The 26,046-nt window shown below is 50.8% G+C and overlaps 1 protein-coding gene across 1 annotated transcript in view; it reads right to left on the bottom strand.

Annotated features, from left to right (window-relative positions):
• KIFC2 (kinesin family member C2) overlaps nucleotides 1-23,619 on the bottom strand; it is a 39,382-nt gene extending 15,763 nt beyond the window's left edge. Inside the window, 11 exon segments of the mRNA XM_087931855.1 lie at nucleotides 2,065-2,213; nucleotides 3,108-3,255; nucleotides 5,046-5,222; nucleotides 7,161-7,358; nucleotides 8,465-8,602; nucleotides 9,523-9,588; nucleotides 11,287-11,474; nucleotides 13,820-14,075; nucleotides 16,645-16,787; nucleotides 17,641-17,731; nucleotides 23,216-23,619. Coding sequence (XP_087787981.1) covers nucleotides 2,065-2,213; nucleotides 3,108-3,255; nucleotides 5,046-5,222; nucleotides 7,161-7,358; nucleotides 8,465-8,602; nucleotides 9,523-9,588; nucleotides 11,287-11,474; nucleotides 13,820-14,075; nucleotides 16,645-16,787; nucleotides 17,641-17,731; nucleotides 23,216-23,332 — 1,671 coding nt within the window. The 5' untranslated portion in view covers nucleotides 23,333-23,619.
• Between the last annotated feature and the right edge of the window lie 2,427 nt (nucleotides 23,620-26,046).

Genomic DNA, 26,046 nt, shown 5'->3' with positions numbered 1-26,046 from the left:
CTGGAGGGGAGGGGGGAGAGTGAGGGGGAGGACAGCCCCCCAGGAGCCTCCAATCGCGGGGGGGTGGAGGGAGCATCAGCACCACTCCAAACAGAACAACAGAACAGACTTGGAGCTCAAGTATGAGACCCTACACCATTCGAGACAAGTGGCCGTCCAATCCCTTCTTTAAAAGCCTCCAGTGATGAAGCAGCAGCCACAACTTCCGGTGGCAGGCAGTTCCACTGTCCTCCGTGTTGGGAAATTCCTCCTTCATTCCAGGTTGCTTCTCTCCTGGGTTAGTTTCCATCCCTTGTTTCTTCTCCTGCCTGCTGGTGCTTTGGAGAATAGCTTGGCCCCCGCTCCCTCCTCCTCTCTGGGGCAGCCCCTCAAATATTGGGAGACCGCGATCCTGTTCACCCCTGGCCCTTCTCTTCCCTAGACCGGCCGGAGCCAAATCCTGCAGCCTTTCTTCGTCTGTTTGGGCCTCCGGCTCCCCAGTCGCCTCGGTTGCCTTTCCCTGAACTCTTTCCAGAGTCTCAGGATTGTTTTTTGTATCACGGGGATGATGGTTATTTTTTTACATTTCATCTCTTTTTTTTTACTTTTTTTTTTTAAAAAAATGTGTTTCCTCTTGGGGGTTTAAGCGCCAAAGGAGTATTTGGTGTCCTGCAAGGCGGCTCCTCTTTCTGCGGGTTCAGGGGTGTCAATTGTGTGGATTTTGGCCACCCCCAGTTGGATTTGGACAGCCACCCACCCGAGACCCCCCGCTTGGATTTTTTTTTTATCCGTCCTGGTTCCCTCCACCTCTTTTTCCTCTTTTTTCACCTCGCCATCCCTTCCTTCCTCTTTCCCTTCTCTATCACGATTAGTTTTTCCATCCCCCAAGCAGAGTCCAGCCACTGCCCCCTTGCAGAAGACGTATTAATGATGCTGATGATGAAGATAAATTATCAGACTTGAACACCCTGATTCTACCAAAAAAAACCACCCTACTTGGAACAGCTTTTATCCTCCAACGCTACCTGAACAGTTCCTTGGTTAGGATTCGAGCTGTTGAGCTACCAACCAGCCCCAAAGGCCGTGAATCTCACTAAAGATATAATAATAATAATAGTAATAATAATAATAATAATAATAATAATAATAATAATAATAATAATAATAATAATAATAATAATATCTGAACAGTTCCTAGGTCCTTGGTTAGGATTCGAGCTGATGAGCTACCAACCAGCCCCAAAGGCCGTGAATCTCACTAAAGATAATAATAATAATAATAATAATAATAATAATAATAATAATAATAATAATAATATCTGAACAGTTCCCAGGTCCTTGCTTAGGACTCAAGCTGTTGAGCTACCAAGCAGCCCCAAAGGCCGTGAATCTCACTAGATATAATAATAATAATAATAATAATAATAATAATAACAACAACAACAACAACAATAATAATAATAATAATAATAATAATATCTGAACAGTTCCCAGGTCCTTGCTTAGGACTCAAGCTGTTGAGCTACCAAGCAGCCCCAAAGGCCGTGAATCTCACTAGATATAATAATAATAATAATAATAATAATAATAATAATAATAATAATAATAATAATAATAATAATAATAATAATAATAATAATAATAATATCTGAACAGTTCCCAGGTCCTTGCTTAGGACTCAAGCTGTTGAGCTACCAACCAGCCCCAAAGGCCGTGAATCTCACCAAAGATTAACAACAACAACAGTACTTTATTGTCATTGTAGGTATATACAAAGTATACACATACAACAAAATTCACCTGACACCCAGAGACCAGACTCAACACGCAAAGACACATGACAATCCCCAAACACACCCCCACCTGCCCAAATCCCCTGCCTTCTAAAAACACACAAGCATCCACACAACAGACCAAGTAATACTGTCCAACAGCTCACTGATGGTGGTCCTTAAGAACATGGAGTCCCCTCGCCCCCTGTCCCCCCATCCCCCCAGCCATGAGACCAGAGCAGCCCATCTCAACCTTGGCATCCTGAAGGTGTGTGGACTTCAACTCCCAGAATTCCCCTGGCTGAGCCTCAACCCTGCATCCCAGTCTCACCTGCAGCTTGGCTTCCTCAATGGCGGCTTTGTAACAGTGGGCAAAACTCCCCATTTCCCCCTGGATGTTCCGGAAGTCCAATTGCAGCCCCTGGAGGAAGGGGCGGAGGGTGTGCAGGTGCTGTTTCATTCCTGGGGGGGGAAGGGGGAGAGACCAAAATGGAATGTGGGGGGGGGGGAGATGACTTTACAGGTCTGTGGGTTGCCCCAAGGAGCAAATTGCTCTCCGCAAACAGGGATCTTGTGATGACCCAAAAGGGCGTGGCCCAAAGGCAACCCGGTCAGATAAGCAAGGAGAGTCCCTTTATTGTCTCCAACTTTGCCCCCCAACGTCCAGGTTACCTTCTGGCTGGAGAGAAAAACTCTCCCAGGAACAGCCTTTAAGTGGAGGAAATTCAGTCCAAAAACATACTACACACAAACTGTAACTAAAAACCCACACAAACCGCGTTGACGTAATTAACTGGACAGGGCAGGAGAAGGAATTGCAGACTTGAAAGGCCAGCAAAACACACACACAATTGGGAAGACGCCAGGAACCCGGATAAGCCACGACGAGACCAGATAAATTCACGATTTCCTCCCAACAACTTACTGTGGGCAGCTTCCCTTTTAAAATGCTGTGTTCCTAGCTGCAGCTAATGAAGGGGATCAGGGCCCTTTCCTCCCCCGTAAGCCAAGCAACCCACGTTGCTCCCTTCTCCGTTCCTCCCTGCGGGCCCTAGGGTGAAGAGGGGGTGGGCCTGGGTCTTCCTCTGAATTTCCTCTCCCTTGTTCTACCTCTCCCCTGCTCTGCCCAGCCAGACTGTGCCCTTCCCCAGTTTCCTCCACAGCCGACGGAGCCATAATCCCGCTCCCTGTCAGCTGCTCAGCCTCCCTCTCCGAATCAGATTCTGACAGGGGCAGGACAGATCCTCTCAAGATGCTCGCAGGAGCTCTCTTTTCCCTGGAGAGGGGGAAGGAATCTACCCCCTGGTCCCCCTCTTCCTGTGGTGTGATATTACCCCCTAACCCCCCCCCCAATACCTTCCAGCTGCTTGCGTAGGGGCTGAGCCTGCTCCTCGGATGCCCGGGAAGCCTCCTGCACTGCCGCCTCCTTCTGCTCCTCCAGGTGCCGGATCTTGTGCTGCAGCTCCCGACGCAGCCCGGAGACCTCCTTCTCATAGGCAGAGATCTGTCAGGGAGAGAGGGCCCTTCAGGAGGGGCAGGGGCCACCGCCAGGGGCCAACCAGGCAAGTCCCACTTCTAAGAAGGCTGTTGGAATCCCCCTTCTGTCAGCCGCTTCCTTTTAAAAGAGGGGACGCCAAGCTTGGCGACTTTAAGGCTGGTAGACTTCAACTCCCAGAATTCCTCAGCCATGGCGACTTTAAAACTGGTGGACTTCAACTCCCAGAATTCCTCAGCCATGGCGACTTGTGGATTTCAACTCCCAGAAATCCCCATACCAACTTTAAGACTGGTAGACTTCAACTCCCAGAATTCCTTAGCCATGGCAACTTGTGGACTTCAACTCCCAGAATTCCTTAGCCATGGCAACTTGTGGACTTCAACTCCCAGAATTCCTTAGCCATGGCAACTTGTGGACTTCAACTCCCAGAATTCCCCAGCCAGCATGTCTGGCTGGGGAATTCTGGAAATTGAAGTCCACAAGTCTTAAGGTTGTAAGGTTGGACACCCCTGGATTACAGCAAACCTAGAGGTGGCTGAGGGATTCTGGGAGTTGAAGTCCGCAAGTCTTAAATCTTCCAAGTTTGGAGACCCTGTTCTAAAATGTCCTCCCCTTCCCCCCCTCAGCAAAATCCTTCTAGAATGTTCTGGAAGTTGTCTTCGCAAACTGCCCAACGCCCCACTGCGTTAATCTGTCACCCTCAAACTTCTCTGCTACCGATTTTTTCAGAGCTAACTGACGGCCAGGATATCGTGTAGCCGTTGTGCACCCCTCCAGAATGCAAGATCGGGCCGATTGGAACCCGGGGTCAGAAGGAGCTCTGACACGAGAACTGGGAGTGAACCTTGAGACCATCTAGTCCACCCCCACCCACCCCCTTACTCAGTGCAATACAGGTAGTCCTCGACTTACAACCTCAAACTGAGCCCCCAAATTCTGTAGCTAAAGTGAGAACACGGTTAAGAGAGTTTTGCCCCATTTTACGACCTTGCTTGGGGCCAGGGCACAGGCTGGCAGTCATCAGCTGTCTTCAGAGTCGGAGATCAGTGAGGCAGAAGAACAGCTGGAGCCTGTTCCTAGCCTATGCATGCACAGAGCTGCCCAAAGAAAAGAACAATTACGAACTAAGGGTTGACGTGGGAGTATGGCCACAGGTGGACGGTGAATGGCCCCTCCCATCAGGATTAAAAGAGGAGCGTAAGGGGAGGGGGCTTTTGCAGGAAACAATTCGTCCGCTGCAGCCGTGTGAAGATCTGTCTGTGCATCTCAAGAGACGCTTTGCTGAGTCCTTCCTTGTCAGCACTGCAGTTTGGAAATAGTTACTTGGCAGCTCTCCAGGCTAGATAAGGTCTGTGCTCCTAATCACACCCTGGAAAGACGGTTGGCCAGGCCTTTGGCGGACGGCGAATGCAAGAAATTCGCCTTCGTTTAAGAAAAGGGGTTTTGCCGGGACAAAGCGTCGGCTTCGTGCTTTTTGGGGTACGCCAAGGTCAGAACAGAAGGTCGCAAAAGGGAATCAAGGAACCCCCGGACACTGCAACCATCCTAAGTCCATGCCAGTTGACAAGCCTCCGAATTTTGATCATGTGGCCACAAGGACGCCCCAACGGCCATAGGTGTGAAAAATGGCCATCCGTCTCCTTTTTCAGTGCTGTTGTAACTTTCAACGGCCGCTAAGTGAATGGCCGTAAGTCGAGGACTACCTGTAGTGACGACCCCCCCCCCAAAGCACCCCTGGGGCTGGGCTGCCCCTTTTCTACTTGAGCCCATCCACCGCGGCCAAGCTTCGCCCGTACCTTGTGCCGGAGGGCAGAGGCCGCTCCCTCCGAATTCTGCAGCTGCTCGGCCAGCTGTTGGCACCGCTGGACCTGGGACGACAGCTGTTGCATCAGCGCCCGGTTCTGCGCCTCCGCATTGGCCAAAGCCTGCAGCGCCTGGGAGGAGGACTCCGCCTGCAGCCCTTTGTCCAGGTCCTGGGGCTGGGGTGGGGGGAAAGGTCAGCACAGGGCGTAAGGAGAGGGTCAAGGGGTCGCTCGGAGCCCCTCCCCTCCCCTGCCACCCACCCGCCCAGCGTGTCAGAATGGGGGTTTCCGCCTTCCCCATGGGTGGGTCCCTGCCATAGCGCGATCCTCCTCATCTCCCGTTCTTTAATCCTTCAGCCTCGAGGGAATTGTGGGTTGTGATTTGGCTTGGTTGTATTTTATGATTGTGATCATGGCTTTTCACTTGTCGCTTGTTTTGTCCACTGAGAGCTTATGCACCGGAGACAAATTCCTCAGGGGTCCACTTCTATCTGGCCAATAAAGAATTCTATTCTATTCTGTTTTATTCTACTCTATTCTGTTCTATTCTATTCTGTTCTGTTCTGTTCTTTATTCTAATTCTATTCCAATATTCCTATTCTATATTCCTGACACCTATTCTATTCTGCATTATATTTTTTCTATTCTTTATTCTATTCTTTATTCTATCCTATCCTATCCTATCCTATCCTATTCTATTTTATTCTATTGTTTCTTCTAATTCTGTTATATTCTTTATTCTATTCTATTTTATTCTCTATTATATTTTTATTCCTATTCTATTCTATTCTCTATTCTCTATTCTATTCTATTCTATTCTATTCTTTATCCTGTTCTATTTTTATTCTATTCTATTCTCTATTCTATTCTTACTCCTATTCTTTATTCTATTCTGCATTCTATTATATATTGTGTTTAATTTTATTTTTCTTTCAATGGTGTTGTCCAGTTTTACTTGTGGAAGAGCACCTCATTTCGTTGCACCCGCTTGCGAGTGTAATGACAAATAAATTCTTATGTCTTATGTCTTATATATATAGGATCCTATTATATATATAGGATCCTACGCATCCTACGCTGTATGCCAGTGAAGACTCAATTCTGCGAGGACTGTTGGAGGCTGAAGATCTGGCACCACCCAAGTTGGCAATGGCTCCACCCCCAGTCCTCCACCCCATGCCAATTTTTCCTGGGGGGTACTACAGCCTGCTGCAATGGGCCTGGTGTCCGGCAGTTACTCCAATTCAATCATGAGCCTTGAGCCACACTCCCAAAACTAAAGAGGATTTATTTGAAGGTAACATTCTATGTCCGGCACTAATCTGGGCGTAGCCAACTCTGAGATGTGTAATTCACTGTCACCCTTGATCCTGTTTTCCCCACAACCCCTCTGGGTGTATCATCCAACGAAAAAACATCCACAGCCAAGAGTCATCAATCATGCTCTCCAATTAAGATTTTTGCGCGGCGGAAGCTTCAGTCCTCTAATCAGTCTTTGAAGAAAATATGAATGGAATGTCCTTTCGATTCCACACTGCCGCTTTCTCTTTGAAATGCCCTCCCTTCTTTCTGTTGTCAACTATAAAACGTGTCTACAAAATGTTTTAGGAGTTGACACCCAGGACATCTCACACTGGCCAACTTATCACGGCCAACTCGCTGTGGGACAACTCATTGAGGGACAAGGGTTAGAGGTCTCCAAATTTGGCCACTTTAAGACTTGTGGATTTCAACTCCCGGAATTCTGGCTGGAGAAATTCGGGGAGTTGAAGTCCAGGAGTCTTAAAGTGGCCACGTTTGGGGGGCCCCCCCGAGTTAGATTAATATCGAAGAAATGGTGGAATAGAATCATTGAGGATGCAAAAGGAAGTGAAATTTGAATGACAGAAATTACAACACTTTTTAAAGTTATTTTTAAATACTTCCATTGAAGGGTTGAATTGTCCCAGCGAGTTGGCCACAGAACGTCGTCCCCCCACAAGTTGGCCAGGACGTATCGTCCCATTCTGTGCCGCAACCGGCCCCCTCCGGCGTATTTCCACGTGGAGATGGGGCCTGGCGTCTATGGCCACGAAGGGCCCCCCCACCCTCCACCCCGGCCACACTCACCTGGACCTCCGGAGGGGGGACCTTCTGGCTTTGCAGTGGGAGCCGGAGCCCACACAGCTGCTCGCTCAGCTGCCGCGCCTCTTCCTCCCTGCGCCACTGCAGCTGGTCCATGCGCCCCTCCAGGCGCATCAGCTCACCCACTTTCTGCTGCAGGCTGGCCTCCAGCTGCAAAACTTTGTGGTGGAGCGCCTCGTTTTCCTGCAAGGGACGACCAGGACATTATTTCTTTACTCGGCAGAGGGCGAAAATGTGAGGAAGCAGCAAGAATTGCGTGCGGAATTTGAGGAGTGGGAGCAGGGGGGGCGAGATACCGAGAGACAATGACCCATAATCCCCAAGGAGTTGCCAGTCTTTCTAACTCCGGGACCTATTTTCCTGGCTTAGCCAGCTCATTATTTTAAGAGCGGTCGTGGCCCAATGGTTAGAGTTGCAGGATTGCAGGCTGACTCTGCCCACTGCCAGCAGTTCGATCCTGGCTGGCTCAAGGTTGACTCAGCCATCTGTCCTTCCGAGGTTGATAAAATGAGGACCCAGATTGTTGGGGTGCAAGAGGCTGGCTCTATAAACTGCTTAGAGAGGGCTGGGAAGCCCTGTGGAGCAGTACGTAAGTCTAAGGATCCTTCCTTCCTTCCTTCCTTCCTTCCTTCCTTTTCTTTCTTTCTTCCTTCCTTCCTCCTTCCTTTCTTTCCTTCCTTCCTCTTCCCTCCTTCCTCCTCCTTCCCTCCCTCCCCTCCTTCCTTCCTCCTCCCTCCCTCCCTCCCTCCCTCCCTCCCTCCTTCCTTCCTTCCTTCCTTCCTTCCTTCCTTCCTTCCTTCCTTCCTTCCTTCCTTCCTTCCTTCCTTCTTTCCCTCCTTCCTTCTTTCCTTCCACTTAGAATGCAGTATTGCAGGCTAACTCTGCCCACCGCTAGGTCTTCAATTCTCACTGGCTCAATGCAAGAATGCAAAAAAACTCTGTAAACTGCTTAGAAAGGCTTGTAAAAGCACTGCGAAGCAGTATATAAGTGTAAGTGCTACTGCTATTGTTTTATCTGACAGCAGGACAGGGCAGGTCCATGACTCTTCACATGCTCAGAGACATGCGCTGTGGCAATGCCACCCTGTTAGCTCCCCGGGGCAAGACTGGGCATTTCTGCTCTCGTGGAAGGCACTTTTCCACAGAGATAACCCGAGTTTCCCCCAGCCCCGTTTGAGCCCACTGGGGAGGAGGAAAGCCACTCATAAGGGGGTTTGCCCCCCACCACAAGGCTGGATTTGGGGTGCTGGGCTGGCCCTTAGAAGGCAGGGGGCCGGGCGGGGGCTCACCGTGGCCATCAGAGCAGAGGGCTGGGCAGAGATGGCAGCCGCCTGTGCCAGGAGCCCCTGGGAAAGCTGCAGGCTGTGCTTGAGACCCTCGTTTTCCACGGTCAGGTTGTGGATCCGCTTCTCCGAGTCCGTCACACCCTGGGGGGGGCCAAAGAGGAGTTCAGTCAATCCGCCAGAAGAGAGCATGCCATGCCCTTGTTGGAGTCAGAGGAAGATCCAAGCCCGCCCACCCCACCTTCATCCTAGGGCACAGAGGGAGGAGGAACGGATAAGGGAGCAACATGGTTTACGAGAGAGGAAAGGGCCCTGATCCCCTTCAAGGGCTGCACCGGGGAAGACTGTTTAAAAGGGCAAACTGCGCATGGCAAAGTTGCTGGAAGCAATGCGCGCATTCTCTTTGTCGAGGCTTATCTGGGTTTTGATGTCCTCCCAACTGTGGGTGTGCTGCGTTATCGGTTGGAAGTCTGCAAATTATCATCCTGGCCTGCCTTGTTAATTACTTCAGCGTGGTTTGTGTTGTTGTTTTTTTTAAATTTCTAATTATCTTTACTTTGGGTTCGGAATGCATTTCTTCCCTTTGTAGACTGTTTTTTGGAAGAGTTTGACCTCCAGCCGAGGATAGCCGGACGTTGGGGGCCAAGTTGGAGGCATTAAAGGGAATTTATTCTACTTTGGTGACTTTGTTATTTTTGTGCCACACCCTTTTGGGTCGTCACAAACTGGAAGGGATCTATGGAGGTCTTCTAGTCCAGCTCCCTGCTCAAGAAGGAGACCCTAAGACCATTTCAGACAACCTCTTCTTGAAAACCTCCAGGGATGGAACAGCCACCACTTCTGGTGGCAAGTAGTTCCACGGATCGATTCTTCTCACCATTAGGAAGCTTCTTCTTAATTCCAGACTGCTTCTCTCCCTCATCCTGAGTTCCCTTCCTCGGCCTGGTTTTTTTTTGGAGGGGGAGGACGAGGAGAAACCCCACGACTCCTCCCCCATTACAGCACCTGCTGGGACCCTCCCCAGCCCTCCTGCCCCCCCGTCCCCCCCGTTTCCCCTTCCTCACCCTGCCCAGGCGGAGCTGCTCGCGTTCTTCCTCCTGCGCTTGGATCTGCTGCTTCAGGCCTTGGACCTGCCGGGAAAGGAGACCCCGGATAGTCACCCCTGTTCGAGGGAGCCCCCTCCTCCGTAGAGAGGACAACCCCAAGGGGCTCCACTCAAAGCTCTTCTCCCACAGACGAGACGATAGAAAATGGTTCAGTTTAGTGACCGTCGGAAGTTAGGGCGGCATTGAAAAAAGACACTTGTGACCAGAGGTGATCTTCCAAAATTTCAGCAAGGGGGGGTCTCGGCCCGGCTGTTGGGTGGGCGTGGCCATGGTGGGTGTGGCCTAGTCAGCCTCCTGCACCATGGCAGGGTTGAGAACCGCTTGCTGAAATTTTTCATCCTCCCCAGACTCCTGAGGCTTCCCTTGAGACTCCAATGGCTTCCCCAGACTCCCGAGGCTTCCCTTGAGACTCCAATGGCCTCCCCAGACTCCCGAGGCTTCCCTTGAGACTCCAATGGCCTCCCCAGACTCCCGAGGCTTCCCTTGAGACTCCAATGGCCTCCCCAGACTCCCGAGGCTCTCCGGAATCCGGAAACAGGCCCATTTCCGGCCTTCCCCAAAGTTCCCGAGGGCCCGTTTTTTGACCGCTCTGAGCTTCCGTGTGGGCCCTGCGCTTACCTGGCATCCAAAATGGGCCGCGTGGGGATTCCTGGGAGGAGCGGGGTAGGGTGGGCGGGGCCAGCCAGGCTTGGGATTTACCGGTTCACGGAACCGGTTATTAAAAAGGATAAAATTAGCTACCAGTCTGGGCAAACTAGGGCGAACCGGAAGCAGCCCACCCCTGCTTATGACCGTTTTTCACACTTACGACCATTGCAGCCTCCCTGTCATCACGTGATCAAAATTCAGATGCTCGACAACTGGCATGGACTTATGACGGTTGCAGCTTCCCCATCATCATATCCAAATGCAGATTATTATTGTTATTGTTATTGTCATCTTTATTGTCAGAGTACAACACGCCTGGACAATGGGGGGGTGAGATTCAAATTTTTTTACTACTGGTTCTGTGGGCGTGGCTCGGTGGGCGTGGCAGGGGAAGGATACTGTAAAATCTCCAGTCAGAGGTGGGATTTGCTGGTTCTCCAAACCACTCAAAATTTCCACTACCGGTTCTCCAGAACTGGTCAGAACTTTCTGAATACCACCCCTGATGTACAATGAGATTGGCTGAGCTCCCCTTCACGCACCCCCCCTACATGGAGAACAACCTGTAAATGGAACGGTCAGAAGGAGCCCTAGAGGTCTCCTAGTCCACCCCCTTGCTGAAGGAGGAGACCATGTGTCATGCCCCTGTCGGAGTCTGAATCCGAGGAGGAACAGCTGACAGGGAGAGGGAGTGGGGCTCCCTCAGCTGTGGAGGAAACTGGGGAAGGGCAAAGTCCGGCTGAGCAGAGCAGGGGAGAGGTAGAACAAGGGAGAGGGAGGAGTTCGGAGGAAGACCCAGGCCCACCCCCTCTTCATCCTAGGGCACGCAGGGAGGAACGGAGAAGGGAGCAACGTGGGTTGCGTGGCTTACGGGGGAGGAAAGGGCCCTGATTCCCTTCATTAGCCACACACATAAATTGCCGTGCCTCAGCTGTTTTACTCACGGGGGCTGCAGTGGAAGGTAAGTATTAGAGCTGAAAACAGGCGGTTTTGTCCCACCGGTTGAATCCCACCCCTGGCTGGGGGCCCGGACTCTGCTCCAGCGGCCACAGAGAGGGTGGGGGGGTCTCTCACCTGGTGGTGGAAGCTCCTGGACAGCTGTTGCTTCTCCCTCTCTTGCTCTTCGATCCTCTGCTGGAGACCCACCACCTCCTCAGCCAGCTGGCTCCGCTCTCCCTGGAGGGCGCTGATGGACTCCACCATCTGGTGCAGACCCCCGGGGGCCACGGGGCACAGTAGGCCAGTGGAGGGCAGCTTTGAGCCTAGACAGAGGAGAAGGGTTCTGCTCTGACCCAGGCTCCGTCAAACGTAATGAAACACCAACCTGTTTTCAAAGCCAAACCTCTTTTCATGCAACGCTGGGCATTACTTGCCTTCCCAGCCAGAACTAACCTGAAACAGTTGCCCAAGATAAGCACGCGCCTTTCAGTGCCGTGGAATGGTGCCAAAAAAACAGAAGTCCAATTCATTATAACATAAACCAACCAAAGTCCCAGAAAAACCGACCAGAGTAGAGAGCTTCAAGGCCTTGGAATCTAATTGAACTACTTTGCTTCCTGCAAAGGTTTCATCATTGAGGTCTGACTTTTATCCCTGAGGGGAGGAGCCATCTCCTCCCATCCTTACTCCCGAGTCGCCCCTTCTGCTCTTGCCTTCTAGCATCTCTGCGCATACGCCCACTGGGAACAGGCTCCCCTGGGTCCTCTGCCTCACTGCTGCCAGACTCCGGAGGCAGCACCCCACTCCCAGATGGTCCTGGCCCCATCCCTGCATCGGAGCCAGGACCCTCGTCCGAGTCCTCTCCAGACTCCCGGACTGGTTCCCTTTCGTCCTCACTGTCCGATTCCGCTGCCGTTTGCACCGGCTGCTCGCGAACCACAACAGGTTGCAGGAGAGACACAGGAAGGAGGGTGTGTGTGTGGAGGGGTTTAGCTAGGGGACCAAAGCTGAGCCTGGAACTCTGAACTGCCCAGTTTGGACCCCACTAAGGGCCACGGGGCTCCTGTCCATCCATCTCCCCCTCCCCAATAACATCTGGAGGAGGGCCAGCCCCTTCTGAGGGCACCTCGGAACAACAGAATAAAAGAATAACAGGGTTGGAAGGGACCTTGGAGGTCTTCTAGTCTAACCTTCTACTCAAGCAGGAAACTAGACCAAGTGTCTCCAACCTTGGCCGCTTTAAGACTCGTGGCGTTCAACGCCCGGAATTCCTCAGCTAGCCATGTTGGCTGTGGAATTGTGGGAGTTGAAGTCCCCAAGTCTTAAAGTTGCCAAGATTGGAGACCCCGCCCTTAAATCATTTCAGACAAATGGCTGTCCAATCTCTTCTACGAAAGTTCTCGTGTTGGAGCAGCCACAAACTTCTGGTGGCAAGCAGTTCCACTGGTTCACTGTCCTCACTGTCATGAAATTCCTCCTTAATTCCAGGTTGCTTCTCTCCTTGATGAGTTCCCCCTCCGTTGAATGTCTAAGGAGGTCCTCCGTCCTCCAGATCACGGTTGTCCCGAAGGTGGTATTTTTTTTTCAAGAGGCATCTGGACTTTCTGTTTAAAGATGTTTTGCTTCTCATCCAAGAAGCTTCTTCAGTTCTGAAGAAGCTTCTTGGATGAGAAACGCAACATCTTCAAAGAGAAAGCGGAAAGTCCAGCTGCCTGGACTTCCACCCTTTGCTTCTGGTCCCCTCAACTACTGGAATATTGCTATCATGTCCACCGCCTGGTCCTTCTTCTCACTAAGGTAGACTTACCCAATTCCTGCAACCGTTATTCACACACTTTAGCCTCCAGTCTACCGTACGACTGTAGAGTACAATATTGTACTGCCATATTGTACTGTACTGCTGTATAAGGTAAAGCTTAAAGGTTCCCCTCGCACATACATGCTGGACGTTTCCGGCTCACCTCCGTCACAAAGCCGAAGAACAGCCAGTGCTGTGTGAAGACGTCTCCGTGGTCATGTCGCTGGCATGACTAAACACCGAAGGCGCATGGAACACTGTCCCCTTCTCACCAAAGGTGGTGCCTATTTTTCTACTTGCATTTGTTTTCAACAGGCTTTCAAACTGCTCGGTTGGGAGAAGCTGGGACAAGGAACACGGGAGCTCACTCCATGGCGCGGCGCTGGGGATTCGAACCGCCGAACGGCCGACCTTCCTGATCGCTAAGCTCAGCGTCTTAGCCCTTGAGCCATCGGGTCCCTCGTACTACTGCGTAGTGCGATATGAATGCAATAGCGGGTTTTCAACTCAGTGGTATGGAATTGTGAAGGGTGTGTGTTTGTGTTTTATTTGGATCGTGCGCGTTGAAGGTGGCATTTAATTTCATTGCACGAGGTGCAAGGACAATAAGGTACCCTAAACTAAACTGAGCGGTCCCCTAATCCCCCCGGTTGCTCTTCTCCACACTATTTCTGGAGTCTCACCCTCTTTATTTATTTTTTTTAACATCGTGGTGACTGAAACCGGATGCAGGATTCCAAACGCAGCCTCCCCAAGGCCTTATAAAGTGGTACTACAACGTTACGTGGTCTTGATTCTGTCCCTCGGTTAACGTAACCAAGGATGGCGTTGCGGGCTTTGTGAGTGAACCGCTCCGAAAGGGCATCGCACCTGCTTGCACCTTCTCCAGGAGGCCCTGCTGCTCCAGGATGATGGTTTCCAGACTCTGGATGACGCTGAGCTTGTCCTTCACCCGCTGCTGGTAGGCCCTCTTCAGACCCCGCATCTGCCGGCGCCAACGGCTCTCCTGCCAGTGGAGGCGCGAACGGTACTCGCCGGCCTTCTCCTGCAGCTGCTGCAGATGGGAGTAACGCTCCAGGAAGGAGAAGAGCTGCAGCATCATTTGCACCAGGGGCGACTCCGGGGGCTGTGTGGGGAGGGGAGATGGGGGAGGGGGTCCCGCGGGGGGGGGGAGAGGGCAGCCGGCAGCCCAGAGCGGGTGGGAAGAGGGGAGAGCAAGGTTAGCCACGGGGTGGGCAGCGCCAGTTCTCCCCAGTCTCCCAGCTGGCTTTCATGCCTAAGGCAGAACTAGAATTCCCCAACTCCCGGTGATTGGGCCAAAATGACCCCACCTGGCTATTCGGTCTAAGGCGGGACTAGAATTCCCCATCTCCCGGTGATTGGGCCAATATGACCCACCTGGCTATTTGGTCTAAGGCGGGACTAGAATTCCCCATCTCCCGGTGATTGGGCCAATATGACCCACCTGGCTATTCCCGTCTAAGGCGGGACTAGAATTCCCAATCTCCCGGTGATCGGGCCAAAATGACCCACCTGGCTATTCCCGTCTAAGGCGGGACTAGAATTCCCAATCTCCCGGTGATTGGGCCAAAATGACCCACCTGGCTATTCCGTCTAAGGTGGGACTAGAATTCCCCATCTCCCGGTGATTGGGCCAAAATGACCCACCTGGCTATTCCCGTCTAAGGCGGGACTAGAATTCCCAATCTCCCGGTGATCGGGCCAAAATGACCCACCTGGCTATTCCGTCTAAGGCGGGACTAGAATTCCCAATCTCCCAGTGATCAGGCCAAAATGACCCACCTGGCTATTCCGTCTAAGGTGGGACTAGAATTCCCCATCTCCCGGTGATTGGGCCAAAATGACCCACCTGGCTATTCCGTCTAAGGCGGGACTAGAATTCCCCATCTCCCAGTGATCAGGCCAAAATGACCCACCTGGCTATTCCGTCTAAGGTGGGACTAGAATTCCCCATCTCCCGGTGATTGGGCCAAAATGACCCACCTGGCTATTCCGTCTAAGGTGGGACTAGAATTCCCCATCTCCCGGTGATTGGGCCAAAATGACCCACCTGGCTATTCCCGTCTAAGGCGGGACTAGAATTCCCAATCTCCCGGTGATCGGGCCAAAATGACCCACCTGGCTATTCCGTCTAAGGCGGGACTAGAATTCCCAATCTCCCAGTAATCAGGCCAAAATGACCCACCTGGCTATTCCGTCTAAGGTGGGACTAGAATTCCCCATCTCCCGGTGATTGGGCCAAAATGACCCACCTGGCTATTCCGTCTAAGGCGGGACTAGAATTCCCCATCTCCCAGTGATCAGGCCAAAATGACCCACCTGGCTATTCCGTCTAAGGTGGGACTAGAATTCCCCATCTCCCGGTGATTGGGCCAAAATGACCCACCTGGCTATTCCGTCTAAGGTGGGACTAGAATTCCCCATCTCCCGGTGATTGGGCCAAAATGACCCACCTGGCTATTCCGTCTAAGGCGGGACTAGAATTCCCAATCTCCCGGTGATCGGGCCAAAATGACCCACCTGGCTATTCCGTCTAAGGCGGGACTAGAATTCCCAATCTCCCAGTGATCAGGCCAAAATGACCCACCTGGCTATTCCGTCTAAGGTGGGACTAGAATTCCCCATCTCCCGGTGATTGGGCCAAAATGACCCACCTGGCTATTCCGTCTAAGGCGGGACTAGAATTCCCAATCTCCCGGTGATCGGGCCAAAATGACCCACCTGGCTATTCCGTCTAAGGCGGGACTAGAATTCCCAATCTCCCAGTGATCAGGCCAAAATGACCCACCTGGCTATTCCGTCTAAGGTGGGACTAGAATTCCCCATCTCCCGGTGATTGGGCCAAAATGACCCACCTGGCTATTCCGTCTAAGGCGGGACTAGAATTCCCAATCTCCCAGTGATCAGGCCAAAATGACCCACCTGGCTATTCCGTCTAAGGTGGGACTAGAATTCCCCATCTCCCGGTGATTGGGCCAAAATGACCCACCTGGCTATTCCGTCTAAGGCGGGACTAGAATTCCCCATCTCCCAGTGATCAGGCCAAAATGACCCACCTGGCTATTCCGTCTAAGGTGGGACTAGAATTCCCCATCTCCCGGTGATTGGGCCAAAATGACCCACCTGGCTATTCCGTCTAAGGCGGGACTAGAATTCCCAATCTCCCGGTGATCGGGCCAAAATGACCCACCTGGCTATTCCGTCTAAGGTGGGACTAGAATTCCCCATCTCCCGGTGATTGGGCCAAAATGACCCACCTGGCTATTCCCGTCTAAGGCGGGACTAGAATTCCCAATCTCCCGGTGATTGGGCCAAAGTCAGCCAGTCGGCTTTTGTGCCTAAGGTGAGACTAGAACTCCTGCCTCTGTATCAAGGGGGAAAGGAAGGTAGGGCCCAGTTCTGGCAGCCCCCCCCCCAAAAAAATCGCTATTGCTGCAGGTTGTGGCTCTCCTGAGGCCGCGGGTGAAATGTGCCCCTCCCCAGGACAGGCCTCTCCCCTTCCCTGCACCTGCCAGACCGGCACCCCCAGGGACGCCATCTTGATTCTCCTTCAGCAAGGAGGAGGCAGCAGCTGGACCGGGGTGGGGCAGCATTTCCTCCTCCCAGCCGAGGGGGCATTTCAGGCCCCCGCTGTTCTCCCCCCAGCCCCCCAAAGCCAGGAGAACGGGGGCAACCTGTTCACACAGCATCTCCCTCTCGGCCATGGCTGCCTGGCGCTTGAAGGCCAGGAACTCCGTCAGTGGGGTGGGGGCTTCCTCCCAGCCCGGGTCCTCCTTCTCCTCCTCGGAGGGGCTTCCTCGGTCGCTCTCGGAGCTGCCTGCCAAGGCCAAGAAGAAGGCCGGTGAGGGGGAGCTGCTGCCCCGGGCTGAAAGCCCCCCCCCTCCCCCAGGCCCCAGGCCCCTCCCCTCCCCCCTCCAGGCGCCAGCCCAATTGGCCAGGCTCAGCTTGGCAGAGAAGCTCGCTTGCTAGCAATAGAGGGGGAGGTGGCTCAGGGTGGAAATGGGGGGAGGGTCTCCTTTGGGGCTCTCTGAGCTTGGCGGTTTTCTTACAGACCTTTCGTGACCCAACTAGGGAACATCACTAGTGCTGGAAGAGAGAGGAGTTTGCAGGGAGGAATAAGAGGAGGAGGAGGAGGAGGAGGAAGAGGAGGACTGTGGGATCCTTCATGCTCTCTGAGCTGGGTTGTTTTCTTGCAGACCTTTCGTGACCCAACTAGGGAACATCATCAGTGCTAGAAGGGAGTTGGATTTGGAAGGGGGGAGGAGGAGGAGGAGGACTGTGGGGTCCTTCATGCTTTCTGAGCTTGGTGGCTTTCTTGCAGACCTTTCATGACCCAGCTACGTAACATCTTTGGTGCAACAGCATCAGCACTGATGATGTTACCTAGCTGGGTAATGAGACGTCTGCAAGAAAAGCTCAGAGAACACCCAGGACCCTTCATGCTCGCTTGGGACTGAACTGCAAAGCACACCAGCCCCCCCGCCCCCCTTTGCTTCCAGCGAGTGGCTTCCTAGACCGCCTTGGACTCTGTCCCTGCCCTAACCCTGGCAGTGCCCCTTGCCAGCCTCTGTGGCTGAGGGGGGGGGGGGAAGTGGCCCAGCTGCACCCCCCCCCTCTTGGGCTGAACCAGCCCCAGTGTGGGGGAGGGGCAGAGGTGAAGAGAAACCTACTGTCCACATCAGTCAGCTGCAACCATCGGTGGTTCGGTGTGGGCGCCTTGGGGGTGTCCTCGGGCAGCTCCTCCGAGAAAACTGTGCGGCCCTGGGGAGGCAGAGAAATGGGTGAGCCCCCTGGGGGGATCAGTGGGAATTCTCCCCGCTGGGTTCCTGCTTTGGAATAGAATAGAATAGAATGAAGAATAGAATAGAATAGAATAGAATAGAATAGAATAGAATAGAATAGAATAGAATAGAACAGAACAGAACAGAACAGAACAGAACAGAATAGAATAGAATAGAATAGAATAGAAACTGGAATATAGAATAGGAGTTGAGTAGAATAGCTTAGCACAGAACAGAATAGAATAATGGAATGAAGAATGGAGTAGAGTAGAATAAGAATAGAATAGAATAAGAATAAGAATAGAATAGAATAGAATAGAATAGAATAGAATAGAATAGAATAGAATAGAATAGAATAGAATAGAATAGAACAGAACAGAACAGAACAAAACAGATTAGAATAGAACAGAACAGAATAAGAATGGAATGGAATGGGATAGAATAGAATAGAATAGAATAGAATAGAATAGAATAGAATAGAATAGAATAGAATGGAATGGAATGGAATGGAATGGAACGGAACGGAACGGAACGGAACGGAACGGAACAGAACAGAATAGATTAGAACAGAACAGAATAGAATAGAACAGAACAGATTAGAATAGAACAGAACAGAACAAAAATAAAAGAATAGAACAGAACAGAACAGAATAGAACAGAAATAATAGAATAGACTAGAATAACTGGAAGGGAACTTGGAGATCATCTAGTCCAACCTCTTGCTCAAGCAAGGGACCCTATACCATTTCAAATAAGTGGCTGCCTAGTATTTCTTAAAAACCTCCAGTGCCGGAGCTCCCACAACTTCTGGTGGCAGGCAGTTCCCCTGGTTAATTGTTCTCACTGTCAGGCAGTTTCTCCATAGTTCTAAGTTGTTTCTCTCCTTGATGGGTTTCCACCCATCGTTTCTTATTCTGCCTTCGGGGGCTTTCCAGAATAGCTTGACCCCCCTCCTCTTCATGGCAAATTAGGAGCAGCCAAATCACAGCCTCCTGCCCCAGGTGCCCCAATGGAGCCGGGATTCAGCCCATTTAGGAGGTGCCAGCTGGCATATGCTACAATACCTGGTGCGCCCAACAAGGTCTGGCAGCCTTATATCCTGCCTTCGTAATTTTTACAAATAACCCAAGGAGGCAAGGAGACTTAACGGCCCTTGTTTTCCCCCCCACAACAACCACCCTGTGAGGTAGGTTGGGCCAAAAGAGAGTCATTGCTCTAAAGTCACCCAATTGCCTTTCAAGGCTCAGGTGGGACTACAACTCACAGTCTCCTAGTGATTGGCCCAAAGTCACCCAGCTGGCTTTTATACCTAAGGCAGGACTAGAACCCCTGCCTCTGTACCAAGGTTGAGTGAATGTGGCAGAAAAGGGAGAAAGGAAGGCAGGAGACTTGGCTTTTGTAGCCCCATCTCTCTTTGCAGGACTAGAACTCCCAATCTCCTGGTGATTGGCCCAAAGCCACCAAGCTGGTTTTCATACCTAAGGCAGGACTAGAACTCCCAATCTCCTGCTGATTGGCCAAAGTCACCCAGCTGGTTTTCCTGCCTAAGGTGGGACTAGAACTCCCGATCTCCTGGTGATTGGCCCAAAGTCACCCAGCCAGATTTCATGCCTAAGGCAGGACTAGAACTCACCATCTCCTGGTGATCGGTCCAAAGTCACCCAGCTGGTTCTCCTGCCTAAGGTGGAACTAGAACTCCCGATCTCCTGGTGATTGGCCCAAAGTCACCCAGCCAGATTTCATGCCTAAGGCGGGACTAGAACTCACCATCTCCTGGTGATTGGCCCAAAGTCACCCAGCTGGTTTTCCTGCCTAAGGTGGGACTAGAACTCCCAGTCTCCTGGTAATTGGCCCAAAGCCACCAAGCTGGTTTTCATACCTAAGGCAGAACTAGAACTCACCATCTCCTGGTTTCCAGCCTGCTGCCTTAACCCCTAGACCAACCTGGCTCTTTCAAATACGGCCTTTTCCTTCTCAGCCTTTTTGGGGTACTCAGGTGGGTCTTTGCAAATGCCATTTTAGGGGCTTCGACACTCAGCTGCACTGGCACCACATGATCTGGTGTGGCCCACTGGTGCCAGGCGCTTGGCTTGGTCCATTGCAACTCTGGCCAGGCTATTTGGCACTCCCAGGGGGCGGCTACAGAAGAGCCAACCTCCCCGCACCCCAGAATCTGAGCTCTGTGCCATGGCTCCCTGTTTGCTCTCCATCACGCACAGCCTCGCCCAGATGCACACAGGTGTGGCCTCCCTTGGGGGGGAGGAGCTGACCTGGGATAACCCCTTTCCCAGATGAGTGGTCCCTGGATCGGCCAGGTGCTGTGGCTCTGTTTCCACGGTGGCAGGTGCCATGGCAACCCCACCACTGAGGGTGGGGCTCTTTCCTGCCCACTTGCAATGCAAATCTATAGGCTGATGCACCTGCTAGAAGACAGGTGTGTAAGAGTTCTGTGCGTGTGAGAGAGAAAAAGAGATCGGGGCAGAGTCACCTGGGAGAACCACAAGCCATGGGCGTGTCCCAAGAGGAAGCAACACTCTGCCCATGCTCAGGGGCCCTCTCTTCTGCCAGGCAGGCTTAAAGTGGCCAAGGTTGGAGGCTCCTGCTGTAGAAGACGGTATTTCCAATATTAAGCGAAAATCAGGGGTATAATCTCAAACGGAGGGACGTTCAAAAGCCACCTTAGAAAGGATGACTTCACCGAAAGAGTAGAGGAACTTTGGAACCGACATCCAGCAGAGGTGGTGGGTGACTTATCAGCCCCTGAGTTTATAAACACAGGCCCCCCCATTCCAGAAAAACCGATCAACCTTCACAAAAATACAACAAAGCAATTGAATATAATAATGAGAAGAACAACAATAATAATAGCAATTAAACCACCAAATATCCATGCCCGGTGATCCCGAATCTTTGGGAAGGGCTCGAGGAGCGAAGAAAAATGCCAAATCCAGTCTAAACCTCTGGCTGAATATGCAACAAATCAAATGTTAATAATAATATTATTATTATTAACACGCTCTGACGCTTAGGAGTTCTACTGCCCCTCCCCACCTGGAAAGAAATCCCTTCCAAATGCAAAACACATGCAGAGGAGTTTCAGTCTCAGTTTTACTTTCACAGCTTTAGTCCAGAACAGTTGAGCTAAGCCACGCCCAGGCTCCTTGCTGTCTCCTCCTTGCTCACACAGCAAATACTGTTTCAGTTTCCAAACAGCCCTCAACTCTCTCTCACACACAGACAAGGACGCTAGCCGGATGAATGCCGACGGATGCTGGTAGGCAGAGGCAAAAAAAACTTCCCCCTTTATTTTCCTTCCCCAAAACTAAGCCCCACCACACAGTTTCGTAGCGAAGCACGGGGATCCAGCTAGTTGAAAAATAAAAATAAAAACATGAATAATTAAAAAGACACAAGCAAATTTTTTTAAAAAAGGAACACAAAAAAAACCCAACCAAACTCCCAGGGCAGACTTTATGGACCGCTTGGACTTTTCCTGGTGCCAGTTTTCGATACTTCTAGCTTTGTACCCTCGGTGCCACCCAGGCACGTAAACAGACCCCGGTCCTTGGAAGGAATCCATCCAAATGAGACACCGCTGAAAAAACTGGATTCTGGGGTGGGGGCAGCACTGAGATAGAGGGGTTGGGGGGGTGCACAGGACCAGCCATTCCCTCTCTCTTCCCCCACCCCTCAAATCTACCATCTGTTCTTCTTTCTAAGTAGGTTTCACGCCCGCATTAAAATCCCACCCACGTCGGTGGCTGGCAACCCACCCAGTGCATTTTTGGAAACGCTGCATTGCACACCCACAGAGAGCACTAAACTGCCGTTTTCTGGTTCGCACTTATCGCACGACGCCACAGCCTGACCAACCTTTTACCTGGCACGCTGGTATTTGGGGAGGGGGCTGCGACACGCAGAGGAAGCCTCACCTGCCTGCTCTACAGGAGAGAAACACATTGGGCCAATTTCACACACACACACACACACACACACATCCCGGGGGGGAATTTTAACAACCTTCCCCTGCTTTCCTGGGGGTGTGTGTGTGTTTGTTACTGATTTTTATTCTTTTAGATTGGTTGTTTTTTTAAAATTGTTTGCAAGCCGCCCAGAGTCCCTGAGAGTGAGTAGGCGGCCATATAAATATTTTAAATGAAGGGGCTTCAAATTGACAGCTTGAAGACTTGTGGACTTCAACTCCCAGAATTCCTGAGCTAACATGACTGGAGGAGGAGGGATTCTGGGAGTTGAAGTCCACCCGTCTTAAAGCTGTCACCTGCTATAGAGGGGCTACTTGCAATTAGAAAGGGGTGGGTGGGCTGCTGCTGTGCAAACCCCCCACAATCTATTTTGGGGGATGCATTTGAACAAGGGGAGCCTTTAAATGCAGCTATTCTGGCCTGGCAGGTGGGCTCAACCCCCCCACCCCCCCCCAATGCAGGAAAGGAGGCTATTCCACCTGCTATAACTTTTTCGTGTTTTGGTTTTATAAACAGGGATGAGTGTATACGTGATAAATGAATACGAATAAATGGGAAAAGCAGGACAGGGACGGTGGGCAGGGATGAGGAGGAGGAGGAGGAGGATTATCATTAGTAATAATATAATTATTATGTATTAAATTATTATTATTAATATTACATTTAATATTGATTATTTATTTTTATTATTATTATCTTACCATTATCATTAATAATATAATTAACAAAGAATTATTATCCATTTTATTATTATTGTTATTATTATTATTAACATGATTTATTTTTATTATTATTAGCTTATCATTATCATTAATAATAATATAATTAATTAATAAGGAATTATTATTTATTTATTACTATTATTATTGAGATTAATATTGATTATTGATTATTAGCTTATCATTATCATTAATAATAGTATAATTAATAAGGAATTATTATTTATTTATTTATTATTATTGCATTAATATCGATTATTGATTATTAGCCTATCATTATCATTGATAATAGTATAATTAATTAATAAGGAACTATTATTTATTTATTATTATTGCATTAATATCGATTATTGATTATTAATTATTATTCACAGTAATAAGCTATTGTATTGCTGGGGTCCCACCTTCCTCCTCCCCCAAATAAAGGAAAAAAAAGGCGGATTCCGATGCAAGGATGCTGGCGGGTCTCCGCCGGAGCTGGACCAGGCCGAGAGGGAGGGGCGCTGCCCGGCCTCGCTTGCCCACCCACCCCCCGGCCCTCTTCCAGGCCCTCGGAGCTGCGGCGCGGGCGGGCCGGGGATGCTCCAGCCCCGCGCTCGGTCCCGGGAGCCCGGAGCCCCTTCCCGGAGGGCAAGGAGGGTCCAGCCGGCCCCTCCTCGGGAGACCCCCCCCCAACCCCGGATGGAGCCCTGGCTAAAAGCGCTGGAAGAGCCCGCCGCCAGCCCCACCCCCGCTTCCTCCGGCCGGCGGAGCATCTCTTACCTCGGGGAGCCGCCGCGGCCGCCGCCCCCGCTTGCCGGCCTCCGCCTGGCCCTCCGCATCGCCCTTCTTGAAGAGCGCGTAGAAGACCAGCACCAGCAGCGAGTAGAAGGCGTACATGGGCGGCCCGGGGAGGGAGGGCAGCGGCCGCCGCAGCCGAAGCCTCAGCCGGAGAAGGAGGAGGAGGAGGAGAAGCGGCGGCGGCGGCGGCGGCGGCGCCCGCGAGGCGGAGGCGCTCCTCCCGGCAAGGTGGGGCGGGCGCAGCCGCTTCCGAAGGGCTCCGTGCCCGCCTGCGCGCGTGGGGAGGTGCGCGTCCGCGCCTGCCTTGTCTTCGGCTCCCTCCACGCTGCTCTGTGTGTGCCTGTGTGTGTGTGTGCGTGTCTGGGTCTCGGGGTCCGTGTGTGTGAGTGTGTGCGCGAGGCTGCGCGTGTGTCTGTGCGTCTTTCTGCGCGCCTCTCGCGTTCCGGGTTGCGCGCGGGGGTCTTCCCGCCTCGGTCCCTCTGGACTTCGCGTCCTCCTGTCTTTGGATCCGTCTCTCTCTGGATCTGGGTTTGTGGGTCGGTCTGTTGTGTGTCTATTTTGTGTGTGTGTGTGTGTGTGTGTGTGTGCACGAGTGTGTCTGTCTCCTGTATGGGAGTGTGGCTGTGAATTTTTGTCTCATATCTGTGTGTGTGTGTGTGTGTTTGTATCTCTCTATCTGGGTTTGTGTGTCTGTCTTGTGTGTGTGTGTGTCTGTCTGTATGCCTTTTGGTCTATCTGTCTACTGTGTATGTGTGCACAAGTGTGTGCCTATCTCCTGTGTGTGTGTGTGTGTATTTTTGTCTCATATCTCTGTGTGTGTGTTTTCATATCTGTCTGTGTCTATCTGTATCTGGGTTTGTGTGTCTGTGTGTCTATTTTGTGTGTGTGTGTGCACGAGTGTGTCTGTCTCCTGTATGTGTGGGTGTGTATTTTTGTCTCATATATTTATGTGTGTGTGTGTGTTTTCCTATGTTTCTGTCTCTCTGGATCTGGGTTTGTGGGTCTCTCTTGTGTGTGTGTGTGTGTGTCTGTCTGTATGCCTTTTGGTCTATCTGTCGTGTGTGTGTGTGTGTGTGTGTGCACAAGTGTGTGCCTATCTCCTGTGTGTTTGTTTGTGTGTGTATTTTTGTCTCATATCTCTGTGTATGTGTCTTTTCGTATCTGTCTCTGTGTCTCTCTGCATCTGGGTTTGTGTGTCTATTTTGTGTGTGTGTGTGTGTGTGTGTGTGCAAGAGTGTGTCTGTCTCCTGTATTTTATTTATTTATTTTTCTTTGGTTTGTCAGTTGCTTACAAGATAATAAGTATAAGTAAAATATACTTATTAGATAATAAGTATAAGATAATAAGTATAAGTATAGTTATGAATACATGGATCCATATAAGAAAAATAAAAAGAAACAATAGGACAGGGACGCGTCGGTGCACTTATGCCCTACAGGCCTCTTAGGAAAGGGGTGAGGTCAATAGGAGACAGTCTAAGGTTAAAGTTTTTGGAGTTTGGGGATGTGCGTGTGGGTGTGTATTTTTGTCTCATATATCTGTGTGTCTGTGTGTTTTCATAACTGTCTCTGTGTCTCTCTCTGTATCTGGGTTTGAGTGTCTGTCGTGTGTGTGTGTTTCCTGGACTTGTCTTGCCCCTGGGCAGCAGTTGAAAATCCAATACATTGATTGAAAAGCAATTAAAACCCACAACCTCCAAGCTAAATCCCAACGCCCTTCCCACGTGCAAATGCTCATCTGCCTTGGGGATGGAGGGAGCTTGCAGGGCCCATGATGACACACACACACACACACACACACACACACACACACACACACAGAGTTCAGGAGTTCAGCCACCCAATTAAGTCTTGGAAAGACAAAACAGGAAGGGAAAAATAGGCATCCATCTTGGACTTCCTTTCCCTGCCAGAAGGCCCCAGAGTCTAGGCACGCGCGCACACACACACACACACACACACACACACACACACACAGACAAGTGGCCTCAGGGACTTTTTTCATCTTTTTGGTAGCTTCATGCGTGACAGCAAGCGCGGAGTCTGCAGTGACAGGTTCGCGAGGATTCCCCAGAAGGGAATAAACAAATGGGAAAATATGCAGAGGATCTTTGGGCTTCTTCAGAAAAACACAGCCAAGCAAATCCTTTCCAACTGAGGCCCAGCCAGCATCTCAGGGGGGCCCCAAGATCTACTTACCTATCTATCTCCATCCAATCTGTCAATCAGAAAATACTGCTACCCTTCAAAAAGACCTCATCTATGTATCAGAACGGTCAAACAAATGGCAACTTCAAATCTCAACAAATAAATGCTCTGTCTTACATATTGGCAGAAAAAATCAGAAAATAAAATACAAGCTAAATAGTCAAGACCTTGTTGAGGATCCAAACTCTGTCAAGGATCTTGGAATACTCACCTCTAATGATCTAAGTGCTAGAGCCCACTGCAACTACATAGCCAAAAAGGCATTAAGGGTTGTTAACCTAATCTTATGTAGCTTTTTCTCTGGTAATATCACACTACTAACTAGAGCATACAAAACATTTGCTAGACCAATACTTGAATACAGCTGATCAGTCTGGAACCCTCATTACGTATCTGATATTAGCACAATTGAGAAAGTCTAGAAATATTTCACAAGAAGAGTTCTCCACTCCTCTACTCGTTGCAGAATACCTTATGCCACCAGACTTGAAATTTTACATCTAGAAAACCTTGAATTAGGCCGTCTTCGGTCTCATCTAAATATGGTATATAAAATCATACCTTGCAATGACTTACCTGTCAATGAATACTTCACCTTCAACCAT

This window comes from Pseudonaja textilis, chromosome 3 (assembly GCF_049901715.1).
Source record: "Pseudonaja textilis isolate UNSWEBS1 chromosome 3, rPseTex1.2, whole genome shotgun sequence".
Taxonomy (NCBI): Eukaryota; Metazoa; Chordata; class Lepidosauria; order Squamata; family Elapidae; genus Pseudonaja; species Pseudonaja textilis.
This window is presented reverse-complemented; position numbering and strand designations above follow the sequence as displayed.